Here is a 19,897-nt window from a genome sequence, read left to right as displayed (position 1 = left end):
TGGTTTAACCCAAGCAAGGAGTTACGTACCACACAGCTGCTTGCTTGCTCTCCCCCAGGCGGGATGGGGGAAAGAATCAGCAAGGTAAAAGTGTGGGAACTCGTAGGTTGAGATAAAGGCAGTTCTGGGTAAAGCAAAAGCTGCGTGTACAAGCAAAGCAAAATAAGGAATTTGTTGCTACTTCTCATCGGCAGGCAGGTGTGCAGCCGCTTCCAGGAAAGCAGGGCTCATCACATGTAATAGGTTCTTGGGAAGACGTGCCATCACTCCAAATGTCCCCCTTTTCCTCCTTAACTTTAGCTTTTATTGCTGAACATGATGCCACGTGGTATGGGGCATCCCTTTGGTCAGGCTGTGCCTCCTCCAGCTTCTTGCATACCCCCCCAGCGTCCTGGCTGGCAGGGCAGCACTGGAAAGTCCTTGGCTCTGTGTAAACAGTGTTCTGCAACAACTAAAAACATTGCTGTGTTACCACTGTTTTCATCAAAAATTCCAAACGTGGCATCATGCAAGCTTTTACAAAGATAACTTTATCTCAGCCAAAACCATGACATTTGCATAGGCTAAGCAGACACAGGTTGGACTGTGAAAGGTCTTTTGCAATTTCCGATCAACAAATCAAATTCTGATATGTCTCATTTAATATAAAAGGCACTAAATGAATGCAGTATATTCATATTCAGCTTTTATGAAATCCATTACAGAAGCAGTTCAACTATATTGAGAATGCTGTATAGATTCATTTACTGGTTTATGTTCAAATATTTTGTATCTGGAAAAATACTTCAAAATATTTACAATAAATATTTTTCTCTTTTTTTTAGGAATTGTTTGAGCTTTCAGTAAGTATGTTTTTCAGTTAAGCATCTACCTCTTTTCTTATTTTTTTTCAGCATTTACGTACGTAACCTTTTTCTGCTTCTGTCCCATATTACACAGACCGGTTATGAGATTGGAATTGTGCGCCAGTTTCCATTTTCTTCAGTTCTGCAACGTATGTGTGTGATAGCAAAAACTCTCGGGGAGAAGAGAATGGATGCTTATATGAAAGGTGCCCCTGAAGTGATTGCCAGCTTGTGTAAGCCAGAAACGGGTAAGGGACGAGCTAATGTTTTTTTTCCTGTGTAGCTCGGCTGTAAAGTGACTAATTTTAATAACTCTAAACTCAACCTTCCTTTTTAAGTTCCTGTTGACTTTGAGAGTGTCCTGGAAGAATACACTAAGCAGGGCTTTCGAGTTATTGCTCTTGCTCACAGAAAATTGGAGTCTAAGCTTACATGGCACAAAGTTCAGACTATTAATAGGTAAGAGTGATTTCACTTTTTATTCTTTAGCTAAGTAACAGACTTTAAAAGCTGCATGCTTTGTATTAATCACATAAAGTTTACTTTAGTTTAAACCAATTACTACTCTTCTTTAGCTGGCTTCTGTGTTGACATGTAGTTCTGTGTATTCATTATTTGTTCTCTGGACAGTACCTAGGAATTTAAGACAAGGAGTTAGAATCTAGAGTAGCAGTGGAATACGTGAGACCTATAAATACACTGAGTTTCATGTAAAATAAAATTGAGCTGCTTTACTTAGTGTATATTAATCTTTCTAGCTTTTACAGTGGAATTTGTTTCTATGTTAAGGTTCAGCTAATTTGGAAAAGAAATCAGACGTGCATCCTAAACATTCTAAAATTTGGTTGTGAATGCTGTTTCAGAGCACTTTTTTCCAGGAGTAACCTTTCTTTTTGAGAATGTAACATCTAGAATGAGTTCTCATTGAAAAAACAGACAGTTATGTTTGAGTAGAAACACAACTTTTATTTTAAATTTAATCAAAGGAAATAAGTATAAATGAATGAGAATGACGGTCTCTCCTGGGTCACTTTATAGAAAGTGAATTCTTCACACTTCATATTAAAATAAAAATTTCTCTTTAATTTGATAACCAGAAATAGGTTCTTTAGGCTATGTTGAATAAGTGTAATTCTTCCAATGTTCTTTTCCTTGCCTCCTTTTATACAGAGATGCTATTGAAACCAACATGGATTTTATGGGGTTAATCATAATGCAAAACAAACTAAAGAAAGAAACCCCTGCTGTACTTGAAGATTTGCATAAAGCCAACATTCGCACTGTCATGGTTACAGGTTAGCATGTAAAAAAACATTCATATTCCAAAGATAAAAATTAGTCTTTTTTGGTCTGACTTACTTTAATTGTGGTGTTTGAAGTAAAATTTTAGTGTCGGTAGACTGGGATTATACTGTCTGTATGCCAGAATTAAGTTTGGAAACTATTGTGAAACTATTCAGACCTTTCATTGTGGTTGAAAGATGCTTAGGCAAGTCAGAGGCCTGAAATCAGTAAAAGGGGTTAATTCCAGTTCTTTATAGAATTCACAAGTTACTTCATATTGAATTGAAGGGCGAAAAATCTCTGGAGGTCTTTGTACTAGGGGAAACTTTAAGTCTAATCTCATAACTAGCTTTGAACAGGAGATGGAACTTCATAACCTCCTGACGTTTTGTCCCTACTGTTTTGAGTTATGATAAGTCACTCTGGATTATTTTTTTTGTACCAATAGCTTCTTATCCTGCTTGTGGGCTGTGTTTATCTGTGCTAGGTTTTCTATGAGATAAGAGCATTGGCTTTTTCTATATCACAAATAGTACAACCTTGGAACAAACTTATAATGGGTAGCAACAGGACTGTTTATTTTGCATGACCTGTAACAGTGTTTAAAAGGGGGTGATGCTAGTGCAGGTGAGGAATTTAACAGATAAACCATGACTTCTGTACCTGTAGACTTGTTTGGCCCTAGGGTGTTACTGGTACATTCAGCAGTTGTCCTCCTCCTGGCTTGAAACAGACTTTGTTAGCTTTTCCTTTTGTGTTGAATATCACTGTATGTTGTTGATCCTTCTTTAACTCAAGCCTTTTACAATGCAATCATTTCACAGGGGATAACATGTTAACTGCTATCTCTGTGGCCAGAGACTGTGGAATGATTCTACCTCAGGATAAGGTCATTATTGCTGAAGCACTACCTCCAAAGGATGGGCAGGCTGCCAGAATCAACTGGCATTATGCAGATACCCTCTCAAGATGCACTAGTTCATCACCAGCCATAAACTCAGAGGTAATTTGAGCATTGTTACACCCTTAAGACTATAAACAGTTTTGCTGTTCAGTTTTTTCCCTTTTTAGTGTTCCCTTAAATAGGAAATCTGCCATTAAGTAGTAATTCAAAAATGATGTACTATTTAACTTAGTTTTTTAAATATCAAGGAGTAGTAAAAAAAAAAAAAAAAAGCTTGAGGAGCTAGTTCTTCAACTTCAATGAGAGATTTGATGTTGTAGCTGTGCAGAAGGTTTTTTTCCACATTTCAATCCATTAAGACTGCTTTTGCTACATGTAGCGGAAATATTATACAATGTATTCTTGTTAGTAAATAAATGCTGTAGTTGTATGAGGTTTTCTTTCAATACAACTCCTAGAAGCATGCACTAGTGTGGTATATTGAGGAATAATCCTGTGTGTATTGTCTTGAAATTACAAAGTACCTATGTAAATGCACTACAGCTAGAAATTTAAACTACTTTTGATAGGATATTCCAGTTAAATTGGTCCATGAAAGCCTTGAGGATCTTCAGATGACCAAATACCATTTTGCAATGAATGGAAAGTCATTTGCAGTGATTTTAGAGCATTTTCAGGACCTGGTACCCAAGGTGAGCATTTTACTTGAATCTGAGCACTTTTGATGGTGAACAGACTGTCCTGCTAAGCACTAAGAAATTTTTGTCTTCCAGCTTGTGTTACGTGGGACTGTGTTTGCTCGCATGGCACCTGATCAGAAAACTCAGTTGGTGGAAGCTTTACAAAATGTAGAGTAAGTATTTCTTCGAGTATAGAAAGGGATGGTGGGTTGACAAGGCGTTTGATGTGGTGAGGAAGAAAAATCAATGTATGCCGATAACTGATATACTGAATGCAAGACTGGGCTAAGATCACTTCCCAGGGTTGGTAAATAAGCCTATTAGCTGACCTAGAATGAGAGTACCACCATCTACTGGTTAGCTGTGGATATCAAAGTTGTGCAAGGTTCAGACTTTTCATGAAACTCTAATTGTCGAATAACTAAACTAACTAGCATATTTATTTATCTGATTGCTTGGCTTAGTGAACAAATGGATCAAACCTCTGTGTATTAAAGAAGTACTAATGGGATGATTTCCATTCACTTACTGTCAACATACTGTCAGTCAGCATCAAGGCTCAAACTGTTAACCTAGAGACTTTTACTCCTGTGACGACTACTTTTCTTTATGATTTTTCAGAAGCTTTTATTTTATTTTGTTTTTATTTTTTGACACTTACAGGATTATTATTTTTTTAAAAACTTTGTAGCTATACAAAATAGTACAAAAGTCTGTCCTGCTTACAGTGAAGATGCTATAGACCTTGGAATGATAGAGGGCTGATAGCCAGGTTAATCAAATGAATAATGTTTGAGTCACATTACTTTGTCTGCTTCCTTGTATTTATAATAGGAACATTAATTGCTCTTAGCACCAAGAATTATTTATTTTTGCACAAACCCAGGGCATGTCAAATAATACAGAAGTATTTGGTGAAATGAGTTAAGTGTACTATGATTTGGGAATAGTCCAGAATCCTAACATCTGTTTGTTCTTTATAGTTACTATGTGGGCATGTGTGGAGATGGTGCAAATGACTGTGGTGTAAGTATTTCTATTTTGCGTATAGAACTGCTCTATATTAAGTTTTACAGCTGAAAGCATGTTTTAAAATGTTCTCTACTTCAATACTAATTGGCAGGCGCTAAAGAGAGCACATGGTGGTATATCTTTGTCTGAACTTGAGGCTTCTGTGGCATCACCGTTCACTTCCAGGACACCTAATATTTCCTGTGTGCCAAAGCTAATCAGGTAATGCCACTTCCTATGAGCTTAAACATGTCCCTGTAACTCATTCTATTTACCTTGTCTTATTATATGTTTGATGTTCCAGGAGGTCCTTTTGAAGTAAAGGATAAGCAGTACATTTTAAGTAAATATTTCTTTACTGAAGGTACTTTGAGTAATAAGGACTTGTAAAGTATGATTTAGCATTTTGTTTTAAATCGTTTAGTCCACAGAAAACTCATTTCTTAAAGCATGAGAGAGGGCTCTACGTGTTAGTACTTAATTTGATGTCTTAGTGACTATAGTTTCCACAAAGGCTGTGTGTAATTGCAAGCAGTAAAATTCTTCCTATGTCTTTGCTTCTCAGCACCATATTAAGGAGAAAACAAATTTTCTAGGTAGAGTTCGACCAACTCTTGATCCTAGAATTGGAAGGTAGATAATAATTTTACATAGAAGTCCAGCAGAGAAGAATCTAATTTAATCTATGTGGAACTAATGAAGTAATGGATATACAGAAACATTTCTGAAGTCAGTAGTTGTGACTGCATGGTCATTTAATACATGTAGTAAACTTGTGTTACACAGAAGCATTTGCAGGCAGACCTTCATTTTAAAACCTCTGTTAGAAAGCCATGTAAAGGCAGAGAACATTGCAGGATGGTGGTGGCTAAGTTCAGTGGGCGTGCTTCTGATTCTGTATCTGAAATTGTACCATTCTGAACCCTGTTTTTCTGTCTGAGCGCTTGTCTTCAGCCTAGTGTTACTCACACGGCTTGAGGATACATTTAATTGCAGTTAATGTTTTGCTAAGTGGAGTGTAACATCTTGCACAGAAAGCTTTCAACTTACATGATCGCATTTGTTTTGACAGGGAAGGTCGTGCTGCTTTAATAACTTCCTTCTGTGTATTTAAATTCATGGCATTGTACAGCATTATCCAGTACATCAGTGTTACTCTGCTATATTCTGTAAGTATTTAATTGTAGTTAAGCACAGTGTCAATGTAATTCAGGTTTTAAAGTTGATAAATATTTAAGAAATAGTTGCAATAGTTGCAAATTTCTTTGCAAATATGTAACATTCACCTTTAATCCAAAGACAGTTTTTAGAATGTAGTGTTAGTCACAGCATTGTTTGCTTTTTTATGCTAACTGTTGGAAAAACACATTGATATATTTTGAAAAGGCAATAATTAATGCCTGTGAATAGAGAGTCTCTACCATTGGAGTCCAAATAAGCATAAAAGTAAAAAACCAAAACAAAACAAACCTTTCAGTTACTTAAAAATGGTCAACATTTTAAAATATTCTATCTTTATTTCAGAATGGTATGATCCCTCTAAGTAGGGATTGAAATAGAGCAGCTATAGGTATAGTGTTAGGAGGGAGAAAAAATAAGAAGTATTTGCTTTTAATGTGATTGGACTCTCAGTATGGCATATGTGAGCTTTTTAGCTTGGATCACAAAATACAAATGGACCTTTTGAGGTGGAAGTTTCGACTGCTGTGTGACTCCATGTGGAAGTTACGTTATTTAGAGAACTGTATGCCTAAGCTAATATTTCATGGGTTTATAAGATTCAGTAATGTAAGTTTGAATTGAAACAACTTTCAAATACAAAAAGCTTGTGCGCTTTGAAACTGAAATTTTCATACATTTGTGATCTATCAGTTGTAGAGTACTCAAGATTTGCAGATAAAGGAATCCAGTTTGGCAGGAGGCTGCCTGATGTATAGAGTAAAATATAAGCAATTGATGCAATAGAGTTTCTCTGTAAGATACTTCTTCGTGTGAAGAAATTACCAAGTTTTCAGTTGTGATTTCTGTCTAGATCCTGAGCAATTTGGGAGATTTCCAGTTTCTCTTCATCGATTTGGCAATCATTTTGGTGGTTGTCTTCACTAGTAAGTATTGTGCTGAACTACCCCTGCTGGCTTCAATGAAGCAATTTTTACGTGGTCAGATTCTCTTCAACATCCTACTGTTCACTGGAATAAGCACTGGGTTGTGTACAGTTAAGGTGTTACAGCTATTACAGTATCTGCATTTAAAAACAAACTGAACACTAAACCTCAGTATCAGATCAGATTCAGCTGATGTTTGTGAAATGCCCTCATGCAAAAAGCAGGTCATGGGCATGAGCTTCGAAAAGTAGCTCTTCACAGTACAGGAAGTCACAAATCTGTCCTGATGTGAGGAAACTGTTTTTGGAATCCAAACAGTAATTGTTCCAACATGATCTTTCTCAAATGTTTTGACTTCTCACATTTTTAGTTGAACTTCTGTCCAGAAAATGTTACACTTGTGAACTATTAACCGGTGAATTCCACATATGATCCCAGCACTCAGCCCATCAACTAACAGCAGAACTCTGTTTTTCAAGTTTAGTAGAAATTGCTGTGTTGAAGCAATGGGAGGCCAAAATTAAGGAAGCTAGCTATAAGCTCTTGTGCCAAACAAATGGGAAGTTCACCCTAGAATTTTATAACTGACATATCTGGAGTTTGGCCAGACACACTAATTCCTTAAGTCTCATGGTTTATATTGTTGTCCTGTGCTGCAAGGAGTAACTTATATAAGGCACTATGGCATTACTCTAAGGATGTATAATCTTTTTCAGGTGTAAAGCTCTAGAGGTTATGAATGAGTCATCTTAATTCCACAGAATGTGAACAGGCTAACTGTTGAAAACCATTATGATGCAATATGTATTTTTTTCTTTCATTTTACAGTGAGTCTGAACCCTGCTTGGAAGGAGCTTGTCGCACGAAGGCCTCCATCAGGTCTTATCTCAGGTCCACTTCTGTGTTCCGTTTTGTCTCAGATCATCATCTGTCTTGCTTTCCAAATCTTTGGATTCTTTTGGGTCAAACAGCAGCCCTGGTATGAACCTTGGACACCAGACTCCGAGTAAGTGTTTCAGTGACTCTGTATGTGATATAGTAATGATCAGAAAAGGATCATCAGTAATGCTTTCTTTATCTACTTAATTTGGATTTTGTAAATTAAACTTCTGTATGGCAACTTCTTAGTCTACTGATTTTTATTTTTATTTTTTTGTTAAAAGCATACGAATATATAGGAGCTATCCAATGACTGAGATGCAGAACTGAGTCAGAGCCAGATTGCAGGGTCTGAAGACTCTTCATCTTTGGGACAGTAAAGATGGAAATTTTAAGTTCATAGTTCAGACCTACTTCAACTTTATAATATAAAAGTTTTGTTTTCCTGTTAAAAGTTCCAGTAAATCAAATTCATATTTCTGAAAATAAAGAGGTGTTTTCATTTTAATATTTTTTTCTAGTTTACAGTATTTTCTTACCTGTCTTCAGAGTCTATCCACAGTGACAGTCCCTATACAGTTCATGTAGGGAACTTACAAGCTGGAAGCATAAAAGAACTTGAAGCACAGAATTCACAAAAATTATTTCCCTGCCATAATCTTGAGTTCAATTCTTATTACATGTAGTAGGTGTTCAAGGATATGCTTTTTTAACTACTGCAGTAATTTGTTCTGCCATTTCTTTTATTAATGACTATAATTCAGCCTTGTTTGCCTTTTCTCCTTAACGCAGTGTGAAATGTTTGTGTTGTAGTGCATGTAATACATTGGATGCCACAAACTCCAGCTCTGCACATGATGGGAATGAAACTGAAGATGAACATAACATTAAAAATTATGAAAACACAACTTTGTTTTTTATATCCAGCTTTCAGTACCTCATAGTGGCAATTGTCTTTTCAAAAGGAAAGCCCTTTAGACAACCATGCTACAAAAATTGTAAGTCCTTTCTTATTATATACAGCTATATAAGATGTTATCTTATTATATACGGTCAAGTAAAACTCCAAGTGAATTACTTTGCGCTTACTCATCCATGGCTTGCTTACAGTTCTGATGTGCTGCTTCAGCAAGAATAGGGTTCCTAGAAGAACATACTACAACTGTCCTCTGGTAATCACAGACAGAAATAAGGAAGTATCAAACAATGGCGTAATAGTTATTTTGTTTGTATAAGACAAGAATATCTATGTCTTTAAAGTTAATTATGTATAATATACTTTTAAAGAGAATGCAGCTGGGAAATTCTGTAAACACAGGCAGGGCCATGGCACTGTCTGAAGTTTTCTCGTTGACTCATGGCATTTCTGGCAGGTTGATATAACTAAACTCTTTGCTTTTTGTAATAATCTAATGGTAAGTTGTTTGGCCTGTATGTTTGCGGTATTTGCTTGCTAATGTTTTTATAATTCTGTTGAAAATATATCTGGTATATTTTAATAATTAGCTGACTAATCTTCAGAATCTTGAACTTGTCACTGTTTTGAGCTTAACTGTAACAAACTGGGAAAAACTGCTCAGTAGAAAGTTGTGTGCTTAGTTGTGGTCTATTAACAAATATTTTTGTTTGCCTGTGACTTAATGCATAACTAGAGACAAAGATATAAGCCTGTGTATGTATTTATATATATATGCATACGTATATAAATATGTAAATATGTGTGTATGTATGTGTGTGTATATATATTCCAGCAATAAGGAGAGGATAAAGTACTTTGGGAGAGGGATGGAGCTGCATAGCTGAAAGCTTGCTGTGCATTTTCTCTGAAATCACTCTGGCTTTGTGGTCTTAACCTGTTTCAAAAGAAAATCAAACAAAACCAAAGAAATTAAAAAAAAAAAAAAATCCCAGCTCTTGCAAGTAGATACTTTGCTCTTTTTTTGTTCTGTCTCTGACTATTAGTGTAGCTTGTGTTGTGGGAAAAAAAGCACCTTTATGAGGTTTAGATGCTGATACTTAGAGGGCAAACCTATGATATATGTAAGACCTGTCAAACTCTGACTGCGGGGTGGTCTGAATAAAATCTTTTTTTTTTTATTTACAGTTCTGTTTGTTACTTCTGTGATTGTTCTTTATGTATTCATATTTTTCATCATGTTGCATCCCGTTGAATCTATTGACACGTTTCTTGAGGTAAGATTCAGCAGATATGCGGGTGTCTGTACTTCTTGGGATAACTGGCTGGCTGCCTCTTGAGCAAACCTGACCCTTTAGAGTTTTAATTTCCAATCTGTGCGGGAGGGGAGGTAATTTACTCAAAATCAGTATGTAGAGAGACAACTGAAATGCTTAAATAAGCGTCCCTCTTTTTTGATAAAACTTCACATTGAATTTCCAATTGGATGAGTGATTAAAGGCATTAAAATGTTCTCAGGGAGACAAGAAGAATGAAAAGCAATATAACCTAATGGACTTGCATTAAGTATTAATGTTTTAATACATCTGAGTTTATGTGCAAATGTACTTATATATTTACATGGGCATATGATTCCATAACTTGGAGTCAGTTTGGAATAAGTTTTTAAATGTTTTTGGTGTTAACCTCTGGCAACTTCTTTCACAGCTCGTGTGTGTGCCATATGATTGGCGCCTAAAAATTCTCTTAATTGTTGTCATCAATGCAGCTGTATCTGTGTTGACAGAGGTAAGAAATTCAAATGGGAAAAAAAATACTGATCTATTAAGTGTTTTTCTTAGGGGCTTGGCTTGTTTTTGTTTAGAAGATTTCTCTTCACAGAACACCAGTGGAAGTGGACCACTGTTTTCTTTCTAGGTTTACATTTCTAAAAACATCCTTCCAGGCTGGGTTTAAGGTGTCAGTGTTTTCCATGTTACAGGCATAACTTTAAAACCCTTTTTAGTCGCAAGGAAAAAAAAATTATTTCAAGTAGTTCATAGGAGAATACTCTCCATATTTATTTGCTGTGTTAAATCAAGTCAGAATAACATATTACTATATAAAATCATTATGGGAGCATATCTTCATTCAATTGGATCATAAACATAGCTTAATGTTCAGAATAATGCAGGTCTGTTTGTATAACTTGTCAATCTAATCTGGTCTAAGTGCAGAAGTTTGTGCAGATTTGCATTTTTCAGCCCCGATCTTGTCCAAAGTCAGTCATTCAGGATATTTTAACCTCTTCTGTTGTGATTCAAGAGTTAATGTGGGCAGAAACATTCCCTGCCTTTTGTCCAGGTACACCGATGTTATTTCCGAGAATCTATGTTAAAAGAGACATATCTTCTAGGAAGTCTGGATGCAAAGCTAGTCATTTACTCCTGTGGTTAGTTCTTCCTGATAAAATGATGCCTTACTTCCAACCTGAATACATTTGGTTTTTGGTTGCAGCCATTAGTTATTATTTTTCTTCTGCAAGATGAAAAAGCCTTTTGACATTATCTAGTACTTACTACAAGTGTACATTTTTACTGTATAATATTATCTGCACCTTCTCGTCACTGTTTCTATTACTATGTGAGAGATTGCTATCAAGGTAACCAGCATAATGGTTGCTTGGATCATACTACTTTGGCCTTTGAAGATTACTACAGCATTAATATTTTTTCCAGTTGACCGAGTTTTCCCTTCTGTTCACAACATTAAAAGTAACATCAACCAAAGTTTTGAGGATACTTTAATAAAAGTGATCAAGGCTTTGAGATCAAAATGTGTTCCAAGTATAATGCGCAATGTATGCTATTACATTCTTCCTGATAGGAACATGTATTTCATCACTTTCATGTAAGTGATAACCTGTCTCTTCCAAAAGATGTGACAGTAGATACTAAATTATTCGGCCTTTGCCTTGCTGTTTACAAATTTATCTTTCTTTAATCATCCTGTGCCTTTCTAAGATTGTTCTGTAGTTACTTTAACCCTGTCTGTGATGGAGCCTTCCCTTACGTGCCCTTTCATGCCTCTGTTTTTTTGGTGCTACTAAACTCTTAGTTTTCTTCTTTACCTCCCTTTTTGTTTGATGAATTTTGTGTATATTGCTCTCTGCAAATTATATAGAGAGTTATTCTGAAGCTGCAGAGTCATGGCTTTTTGTTTTTTTTGATAAATTTTAAACCTCCTAGACTGACTTTTTTTCCCTTCCCTGTTCCCCTTCCCTTTTTAGTAGAAAGTTTGATCTAACACAGTGTGTTCCTCCACATATTAGCACTTGTCTCTTGTGCTTCTCCTCTGGCTTAAATGTTCATAAGGTTCTGCTCCTGGGCCTTGTTGGTAGCCGCATCCATCTGTAAACTTTGGAGTTCCTAGTATGCATGATCTAAGCAATATATTTCCTGTAAAGCATTGCTTTCACAAAGTATTTCAAACTCCAGACTCTCTTCTTCCTCTGCAAGTTTTAACTGGTATCTTACAACGTTTTAGTTGCTTTCATTAGCAAAACTGGTGGGATAATTTGTCACATTTCTTTTATGTGGAATTTCCTATTTATCTTGTTGCCCATACTTTAGTACTGGAGTATAGTCGTATAATTTGGTTTCTGTGATTTTAATTGTTTTGGACATGCTGCATTTGACTTAAGCCTGTTTCTTCCACTTTCACTGCTTAGTTCTTTGTTTAGTCAAAGAGAGGGGACTCAGCAGCTCCTCTCAATTTAGTGTCGTTGGAAAACTCGCTTAGTATTCAAGTCCTGTCTAGTGATCTTCAAATCCCGCACCTAGTTTTACAGTGCACACTTCGCCTTTTATAATTTCAGCCTTCTTATGTCCCACCTTTTGAACTGTATTTGTCCACATCTAAGTGTACTACTCTGGGCTTCCTGAAGCTTTTTCATGTGGTGCCAAGTCATTAGCTCCAGTGTGTCATGTAGAAAATGCAGTCTCTTTCATTCCTTTGCGTCCAGCATAGCTCACTGTCCTCCTGGCCTTGTGTCCCTGCCTGCATTTTCTTCTTAGACTTTTCACTACAGAGCTATTGAGTGGAACAGTCTACATTCTAAGTATTAAGGAAAAGCTGCTCTTGGCATCTTGTTATTTCTTTTAACAATGGACTCTGTAGGTGTATCACCTATACTTGGTTCTGCTCAGACTAATTCCTTGGTAACTGCCCCTCAAGTGCCTCATAATGATGAGATATGGGGAACGATTCTATTTACCTTTTTTTTGTCAGGCTTCCCAGTTTGATGCTTTTGTCCCTGCTTGTGTGTAGTTTTTTTAGTTGTTTCTACAGCAGGAGTTATTTCCAAATGTGGTTGTTCCAAACCTATTTACTGAAATGCTGTGTGAAGCTTTTGCTCCTCCCATGTGGATGCCAGACTAGATTTGCAGTGTATGCACATTGTTTCTACCAGGCATTAAAGCCCATTATAAAAGTCTAGTCCATCAGCTCACTTCTTCAACGGCAGAAGTTAGTCAGATGTCAAACACAGATTCTGTTTGAAGATCAGAGAGTCATAGACTCAAGGCCTTGGAAGACGCAGGTTCATACCTGTATGGCTACATTTGTTCAAGGCTCTGAAGTGCACCCACACAGTCATATGAAAATAACCGGACGTACAGAGCGTGCTGTTTGACTTCCACCCTCTTTTCCAAAATCCAGAACAGCTCCTACTGGTGAAACCGCTAGAGCCACCAGAATTCCTACTGATGGCTCAGCTTTGCCACATGGAAAGCTTTTCTGTGAAAGCCAAGGGTTTAAGACAGACAAAGTGCAGCTATAGGATGAAGTATGCTGTGATGTTCAAGATGGTTTGAGGGGAAATGGCTTTAAGGACTGAAGTCTGTGGTGCTTCATGTTTTTTTTAGAGCACTGAAGCACATTATCAACGTGAATTAATGAATTTTACTTGTATTGGTGGATGTAGTTTTGGTCATTACTGCTATTGTTTTTAAAGTATGTGTTCATATTCTTATATCTCATGTCAGCACTTGAAAATGTTTATCACTTAAGTACTGACAAATAACGTAAGCTCTGTTTTGCCTGGCACTGAATTAGTCTATCCTTAACACGCTATTTCAGGTTTTATTTGTATTGTGCACACTAACAACCAATGATCATAAATTTTTTTAATTCTTCCTACTCACTGCAATATCTCACAGACTGTCCTCCTTGATATGATCCTTTGGAAGGTTGTGTTCAATCGAGACAAACAAGGAGAATATCGCCTCACCATACCCCAGCCGCCTCAGGTTGGAGACTAGTATTTTGCTGTCATCATTTGAGTGCATGCACATTAATTCAGTTTTATCTTTTTAAAATCTATGTGTCTGTTGTTTTATCTGAAGCTGAAGGTTGTTTAGATTTCTCTAACTTGGATATTAAAAGGGAAGGCTTCTGGTTTTGTATTTCTCTTTTTGACAGACTTTAGCTCTGTTTTCCGAGAATTGAGAAGCAAACCCAGAGGATTGCCTTTAAGACTGTCCTCACTTTATTATCAGTTTGCATGTTAGCAAGTTTTGTTTGCATTGTCACAGATCAGCATGATAGGGCTGGAAATATCTTGATTTGCATGGAAGCAGAACTGCTGACTCTGGGTCTAACTCAGTTCTTTATTCAATTAATTTGATTTAGTATCTTAGAACACTGTGAGAGCAGTAATTTACGGTAGGTAAAAATGAAACAAAAAAGGTGGGTAGGTTAGAGTACTTTATTACTACCCCAGATAGTTTAGATAGTTTAGGAGGATCCAGGTCTTAGCTTCTGCTTTTCAGGTAACCATGAATTTTAGATGAGTCTGCCCCTCTGTCATTAATCCGTGAAGGAAATCTATGTGAATCATGTGTAAACTAGCTTTTTCTTTTTTAAGCCTCTGACTTACTGCTCTTAGCTGGTTGTATGTGTTCTTGCTAAACATTACATTGGTTTATTCTGTAGCACTAAATTTTATTAAATGAATTCACTTCAGGAGTGTGTTTGCCTTTTTGAGGCTGTTGAAGAACAAGTTGTGTGCTCACTGAAGAATGAAAGTTACGCTTAAGAGTCTAGTTTGGTTTAGTTCACCGATTTATTGATCCATATTCAGAGCATGAAGAAGACCTTAGAGAACGTCTCTCCATTAAAATGTCAGCTGTACAGACTGCAGGCGCTGTCTGGGATGTGAGAGGAGTCCACTCCTGAGAATAAGGACTAGTGTTTTTCTCCAGCTAGTTAAATTACGTGTATTAAGGACCAAGAGAATACTGAAGTTCTGTAATTTGTCCCTTTTAATAAGGATTTTACCTGCCTATGGGACTTCCCTATTACTGAATACACTGTCAGGTCTTACTGTATCAGCAAGGTACGTTCTGCCTCTTGTGGCTGGCTGGACGCCTTCAACTAAGAAGAGTTTTGAAATTGAGCATTTGACTAAATTTTCTAGACTAGGCTGATACTCTTCAATAGTACCATCACTTAATGGTGGTTATTTTACTTGTATTTATTAAAACTATTTTAAAATATGCATGAAAGCTGTTGGTGACATTAGATGTTGCTATAATACAGAATACTTGTATTTTCTTAATGTTTTTAAAATGTCATTAGTACTGTATTATAGAAGAGATGACCCAACAGAAGAGCTTCTTTACTATATTTTCTACATCCCATGTGACAATGGCACAGTAACTTAGAAGCTAAAATACTAGATTTTTTTCTAGTTGGTTACTGTTGAATTGTTTTTTTCTATGATAATCTAACTTTAAAATATGTTCACTTCTGCAGGAGGCAGTGGATCGCTGTGGAGTGTGTTTCCTTTCTTCCCTGTTTGGTTGCAGAAAGAAGGCGCCAAAAGCCAAGTATATGCATCTAGCTCAGGAACTGATGGTTGATCCAGAATGGCCACCAAAACCCAGAACAACAACGGAAGCTAAAGTACCATCCCAAGAAAATGGTTCATATCAAATCATCACTTTAACGTAACAGTGGATCTTGGTGGCATGTATCTTTGTAGTATTGAGAAGAATGTAATTTTAAAGCTTTATTTGAAAACGCTGTATACTAAATGTCAAGTTCTAATGCAGATTTTTCCAACTGTTACATCTCTCTGAATACAAAGTTCAGAGCCAGACATCTTACGAATATACATTTTAAAAATGTAGGTTACTATAGGCAGAAAAAAAAAAGATTGTGTTTCCTTCCACCTTTCAAATTTCATTATTCTTAAACAAGATGCATCTGAAGATTTAAACTGCGGGGCAGTTAAAAGGTTCACTTTATTTGCCTGGAGTATCTTAACCATGGTTCTAACTTGCTTACCGGGGCACATGTTAATATAAGGTCTATAATGTAATGGTTTCATGATAGTACTAGAGGCACATAATAACCAAAACTTTGTCATACATTTTGTTTTGGTTTGTTTTCTCTTTAATATTCACTGCTGAAAGACTTTGTGCCTCAGAACGGTTCGAAAGTTTTGGTGTGTGTACCTCTAAATTTGTCCGTACTAGTAAGGAGTGTTTCCAGGTATAATGTTTGGATTTTAGTACTTCAGTCTGCCACAGCAGGAACTGGAAATGCTGTAGAAGCAATACGCCCCATCCTTAAGAAGAAAGCACATTGCTTTCAAGTGGGTTCTTAGCTGCTTTTCTAGCTAAACCTGAGGAAGGGCTTCAGTGAACTTCAGAGGAGGAGGCATTTGGCTACACTCTTAAAATTGTTGGAGAAGGAAGGCTGGAGAATCTAACACTTCATTCTGTATCACGTTTTATTACATTTAGCTATGCATTTCTCCACAGACCTTGCTTTTGCCAGCAGAAGGGCTGGTTTATCACTTTGTGGACCATGTTTTATTTGTAAATCTTAAGGTAGTTTTCCTATATTCCTTAAAGGAGTAAGGCCAGAGTTACTGCTGCGGGTGGGGTGGGAGGTGGGTGGGAGGAATATTTCCACATGCCCGTGCTTGGGATTTGTGCATGTTGAGAACATCTGCATTTCAAAGAGTCTGCTAGTGTCTTAAGTACTATATGTAGCTGTACAAAACAAAACTAAGAAACAAGAGATGAGCTAAAGTCTGTCTTGCTGCAGAGCTATAAGGCTTATGTGGACATTATTTTCAAAAAAAAAAAGAAAAAGAAAAACAAAAACACACAGACACAAAATTGTATCACTAAGAATGCTGCTTAAGCACTTTGGATAGCGATACATTATTTTGCCATTAGGTGGTGTTAAAACACAAGACCACTAGAAAAATAGGTCTGCAGCGATGTAGAACAAGGCATTGTCTTTACATGCAAAGTTCTTAAGTCTTTTTCCATTTCCTTTTTTTTTTTTTTTTCCCAAAACCACAAATTACGTATCTCCAAACCATCTTCAACTTACTAAACTTTCAGAAAAATCTTCTTTGGTGTCTTTGGGAAGATGATAAAAAATACTGACTTCTGATCAGTCTGTTCTGACCAGATAAAACTGACTGGTTCAGTCTTCAGTAACATTTGGGAAGGGATCTCGGATCCAGATGAGTCATGATACTTTAGAGACACTTTAAGGAAAGAAATTGGGTCCTTGAGAGCACTCGTGTAAAGAGTGGAAGGAGGGCCCTGAGCTCCCTGACTGGCTGGGATTAATTTGAATTGTGTGTATTTGGATTATGTATTTATGTATTTTTTTAAAATTCCTGTGGAAATAATTCCTTTCCAGAATTGTTCTCATAAGTGGAATTTTACAGGTCAAGCCTAATTTCCATGTGTTTTTCTGTAAGACAGAATAGGCAGCATCTCCCACTACTCATGTTATGGTTTCTGCAGTGTTGAACATGCTGTGCCAGTGGGGAATTTAAAGTGGTGCTACATGGTTTGGAAGACTTCTTTTCTGGAACTTGGGGGTTTAAGTTATTAGCACTTGCTGCTCATAAATAGTGTGCTTATGTGCTATCCTCCAGTCCAGCTGTTGACTCTTCCTGATTTTTTGTTGTTGTTTGTTTTCTCGGGGGTGGAATAGGAAGAAAGGGGAAGTGCTTTTTTTAGCATTCATTCAGCAGAGCGATGTACAAGCCTTGTTAGCCTGGCTTCTCAGGGTTATTAACTTCGGACAGCATTGGTAGCTTTTAAGGGGTCTGAGATCATGGACTTGGATAAATTTGTTAATCATGAACTTGAGTCAGCTGGCTGATTTTTGTCAGTGTTGATTTTATGAAATATTTGTAGCATGGAATAATTGATGAAGAATTCTTGGCTGCGTAAGTAGTATTCAAATTTAAAGAAAAATAATACTTTAATTGAAAACTCTTGTGAAGCTATGCATCTTGGACCTGGGAGCTGTGACTTATCCTTAAATGCATAAGGTGTTTTTTTTTTTTCCATTTCAATTCATTGATCATTATAGCTTGGTTGTTCCAACAGAAAGTGAAAGAAAAAAAAACTTTCCCTCTAATATGCTTTTGCTTAATGTCTTCTTTGAACTGCTAATTTCCCTCAGCTCATTTGGTTTTTGCAACTAATCTTTCAATCATTCTAATTCATTAGACTTATCTACAGGGTGAAGAGGGAACAGCTTATTAATACTTAAGGTGGGCTTGTCTTCAGAGAACATGTTAGGGCACTCATTTTAAAACCAAAATTGCCAAGTGTCTCCACTTGTTTGAGTGGTTAATAGGTCATGAACTTATTAAACTTGAAAATTTTGCAAATGGGAGTTAGCTTCCTCAAGGTTTGCATTCAGAATTCGTAAAAAGTTCTTGAGGTTGCGTGCTTGAGCTGTTACCTATTTGCTTCTGACGTTTAGTCAAGCATAATAAATCAGCTTTTCCAAGGGTTTTTCTTCTTGTTGTAAGTTCAGCCACAAAATGAGCTTTTGCATCTTCTGCAATTTCTGGGATTGATGCCTTCCTGCCCAAGAGCTGAGTTTGGCCACCTATAATTTTTCTCATTTTGAGCAATTTAGTTTTTCTGGTTTTCAGAAATGCAACAAACTAGATCTGAAGTAGCATATTCAGTTTCTGCTTTGAAGTAAGATGAAATTCATATTGTAGTGAAAAATCTCTTCACGTGTTCATCTTGGATGTCTGAATTCAGGTGAACAGACCAATTTAGTGAGCTCCACTAGATACTTGGTAGACATTTTTCTTCCTGCTGTATATTTTGGCCTTATGTTGAGGAGTTTGATTTATTAAATTATTTGTGTATGCAGACTTCAATCTGTACGTATTTTACTTTGGTGTATTAGGATTTGTAAATATTTTTTTAAAAAAGTAAATATTATTTATGCACATACCTAAAGGACTGGTCTACCCAGCAAAGCAATTGCTAAATAATAAATGTTACTTTTTAGAAGTAAATTGCAAGATCATTAAATTGTATATCCCTCAGGGTTATTTTTAATTTTTTTTTTCTGTTCCCTTCAGATTTAACTAGCAGTAACTAGTTTCATGTAATATAGAACTAAATCTACTGTAAAAAGAAAATGCTGCAAATAATGCTTGAATAGAAATGGCTAAAACACCCACAGAACTGACTGGCCATATTCATCGTAACTTTAAATTTGGAAGTTTTACTGTTGCACTTTTTAGAAGTTGTTGGATTTTTAATTCTATTTATTTTTTCTGTCTTCATGAAGGTTGTGCTGAACAGTCATCCCAAATTGGGTAAAAAAAAAAAAAAGAAATCCTGTACTGTATCTGTGTATACAGTATAATACTTAGCAGATGTGGAGTCCTTTTTTATGCTGCAAATTTTTAATGCTTATGTTGGTCATCACAAATTGCGAGAGCTAAAGTTCTGTAGGATTTCTCCCGTGAAATTCTGAATTGTAAACTTAGGTTTTTGTATGTCTAAGGGAAAGCTGTGGGTTTTTGACAATTTTTAAGAGTCTTGAATATGTTGATTTTATACAGTAAAGCTTCAGGTTTTTAAAGCTATTTTCAACAGACTGCATCATCTTTGATAATTATGTGAACGAGAAACTACTCAGTTTGTCGTGAATTTCTGAAGCCGAACACAGATAAAAAGATTCACTGTTACAGTGCTCTCTAGAAGCTCAGCTTTGTTTTTATTTTTAAATCTGAACTGATACAACATCTTTGTATTTAAACTATGTATTGCTGCTCTAGAATGGTACCCTGTTGTCAAGAAGCATACATAAAGAACTGTACAATAGAATTGTAAATACCATTGTAAATCATTTTTGTGACTGAAGCTCTTTGAAAATAAAATTAAAATGAAAAGATATTTTAACTCTTTTCATTAGTTTCATGAAATTGTTTTTAA

At 36.2% G+C, this 19,897-nt stretch overlaps 1 protein-coding gene across 6 annotated transcripts in view; it reads left to right on the top strand.

The window, feature by feature from the left end:
• Nucleotides 1-19,858, top strand: part of ATP13A3 (ATPase 13A3) — a 55,893-nt gene extending 36,035 nt beyond the window's left edge. For 5 of the 6 annotated variants that reach the window (XM_038183605.2, XM_072042672.1, XM_038183606.2 and 2 more), the window contains 17 exons: nt 825-842; nt 940-1,093; nt 1,184-1,304; nt 2,016-2,140; nt 2,954-3,132; nt 3,603-3,725; nt 3,807-3,886; nt 4,697-4,739; nt 4,837-4,946; nt 5,797-5,893; nt 6,757-6,829; nt 7,658-7,835; nt 8,522-8,706; nt 9,813-9,901; nt 10,332-10,412; nt 13,823-13,912; nt 15,420-19,858. In XM_038183605.2, the coding sequence (XP_038039533.1) occupies nt 825-842; nt 940-1,093; nt 1,184-1,304; nt 2,016-2,140; nt 2,954-3,132; nt 3,603-3,725; nt 3,807-3,886; nt 4,697-4,739; nt 4,837-4,946; nt 5,797-5,893; nt 6,757-6,829; nt 7,658-7,835; nt 8,522-8,706; nt 9,813-9,901; nt 10,332-10,412; nt 13,823-13,912; nt 15,420-15,617 (1,944 nt within the window). In that variant the 3' untranslated portion in view covers nt 15,618-19,858. The remainder of the gene's footprint in view (nt 1-824; nt 843-939; nt 1,094-1,183; nt 1,305-2,015; nt 2,141-2,953; nt 3,133-3,602; nt 3,726-3,806; nt 3,887-4,696; nt 4,740-4,836; nt 4,947-5,796; nt 5,894-6,756; nt 6,830-7,657; nt 7,836-8,521; nt 8,707-9,812; nt 9,902-10,331; nt 10,413-13,822; nt 13,913-15,419) is intronic. The other variant, XM_038183608.2, reaches the window with a different exon arrangement.
• Nucleotides 19,859-19,897: the final 39 nt, after the last annotated feature.

The sequence above is a fragment of the Anas platyrhynchos genome, chromosome 9 (assembly GCF_047663525.1).
Source record: "Anas platyrhynchos isolate ZD024472 breed Pekin duck chromosome 9, IASCAAS_PekinDuck_T2T, whole genome shotgun sequence".
NCBI lineage: Eukaryota > Metazoa > Chordata > Aves > Anseriformes > Anatidae > Anas > Anas platyrhynchos.
The sequence above is the reverse complement of the archived record's forward strand: the minus strand, read 5'-3'. Positions and strand labels throughout refer to the sequence as shown.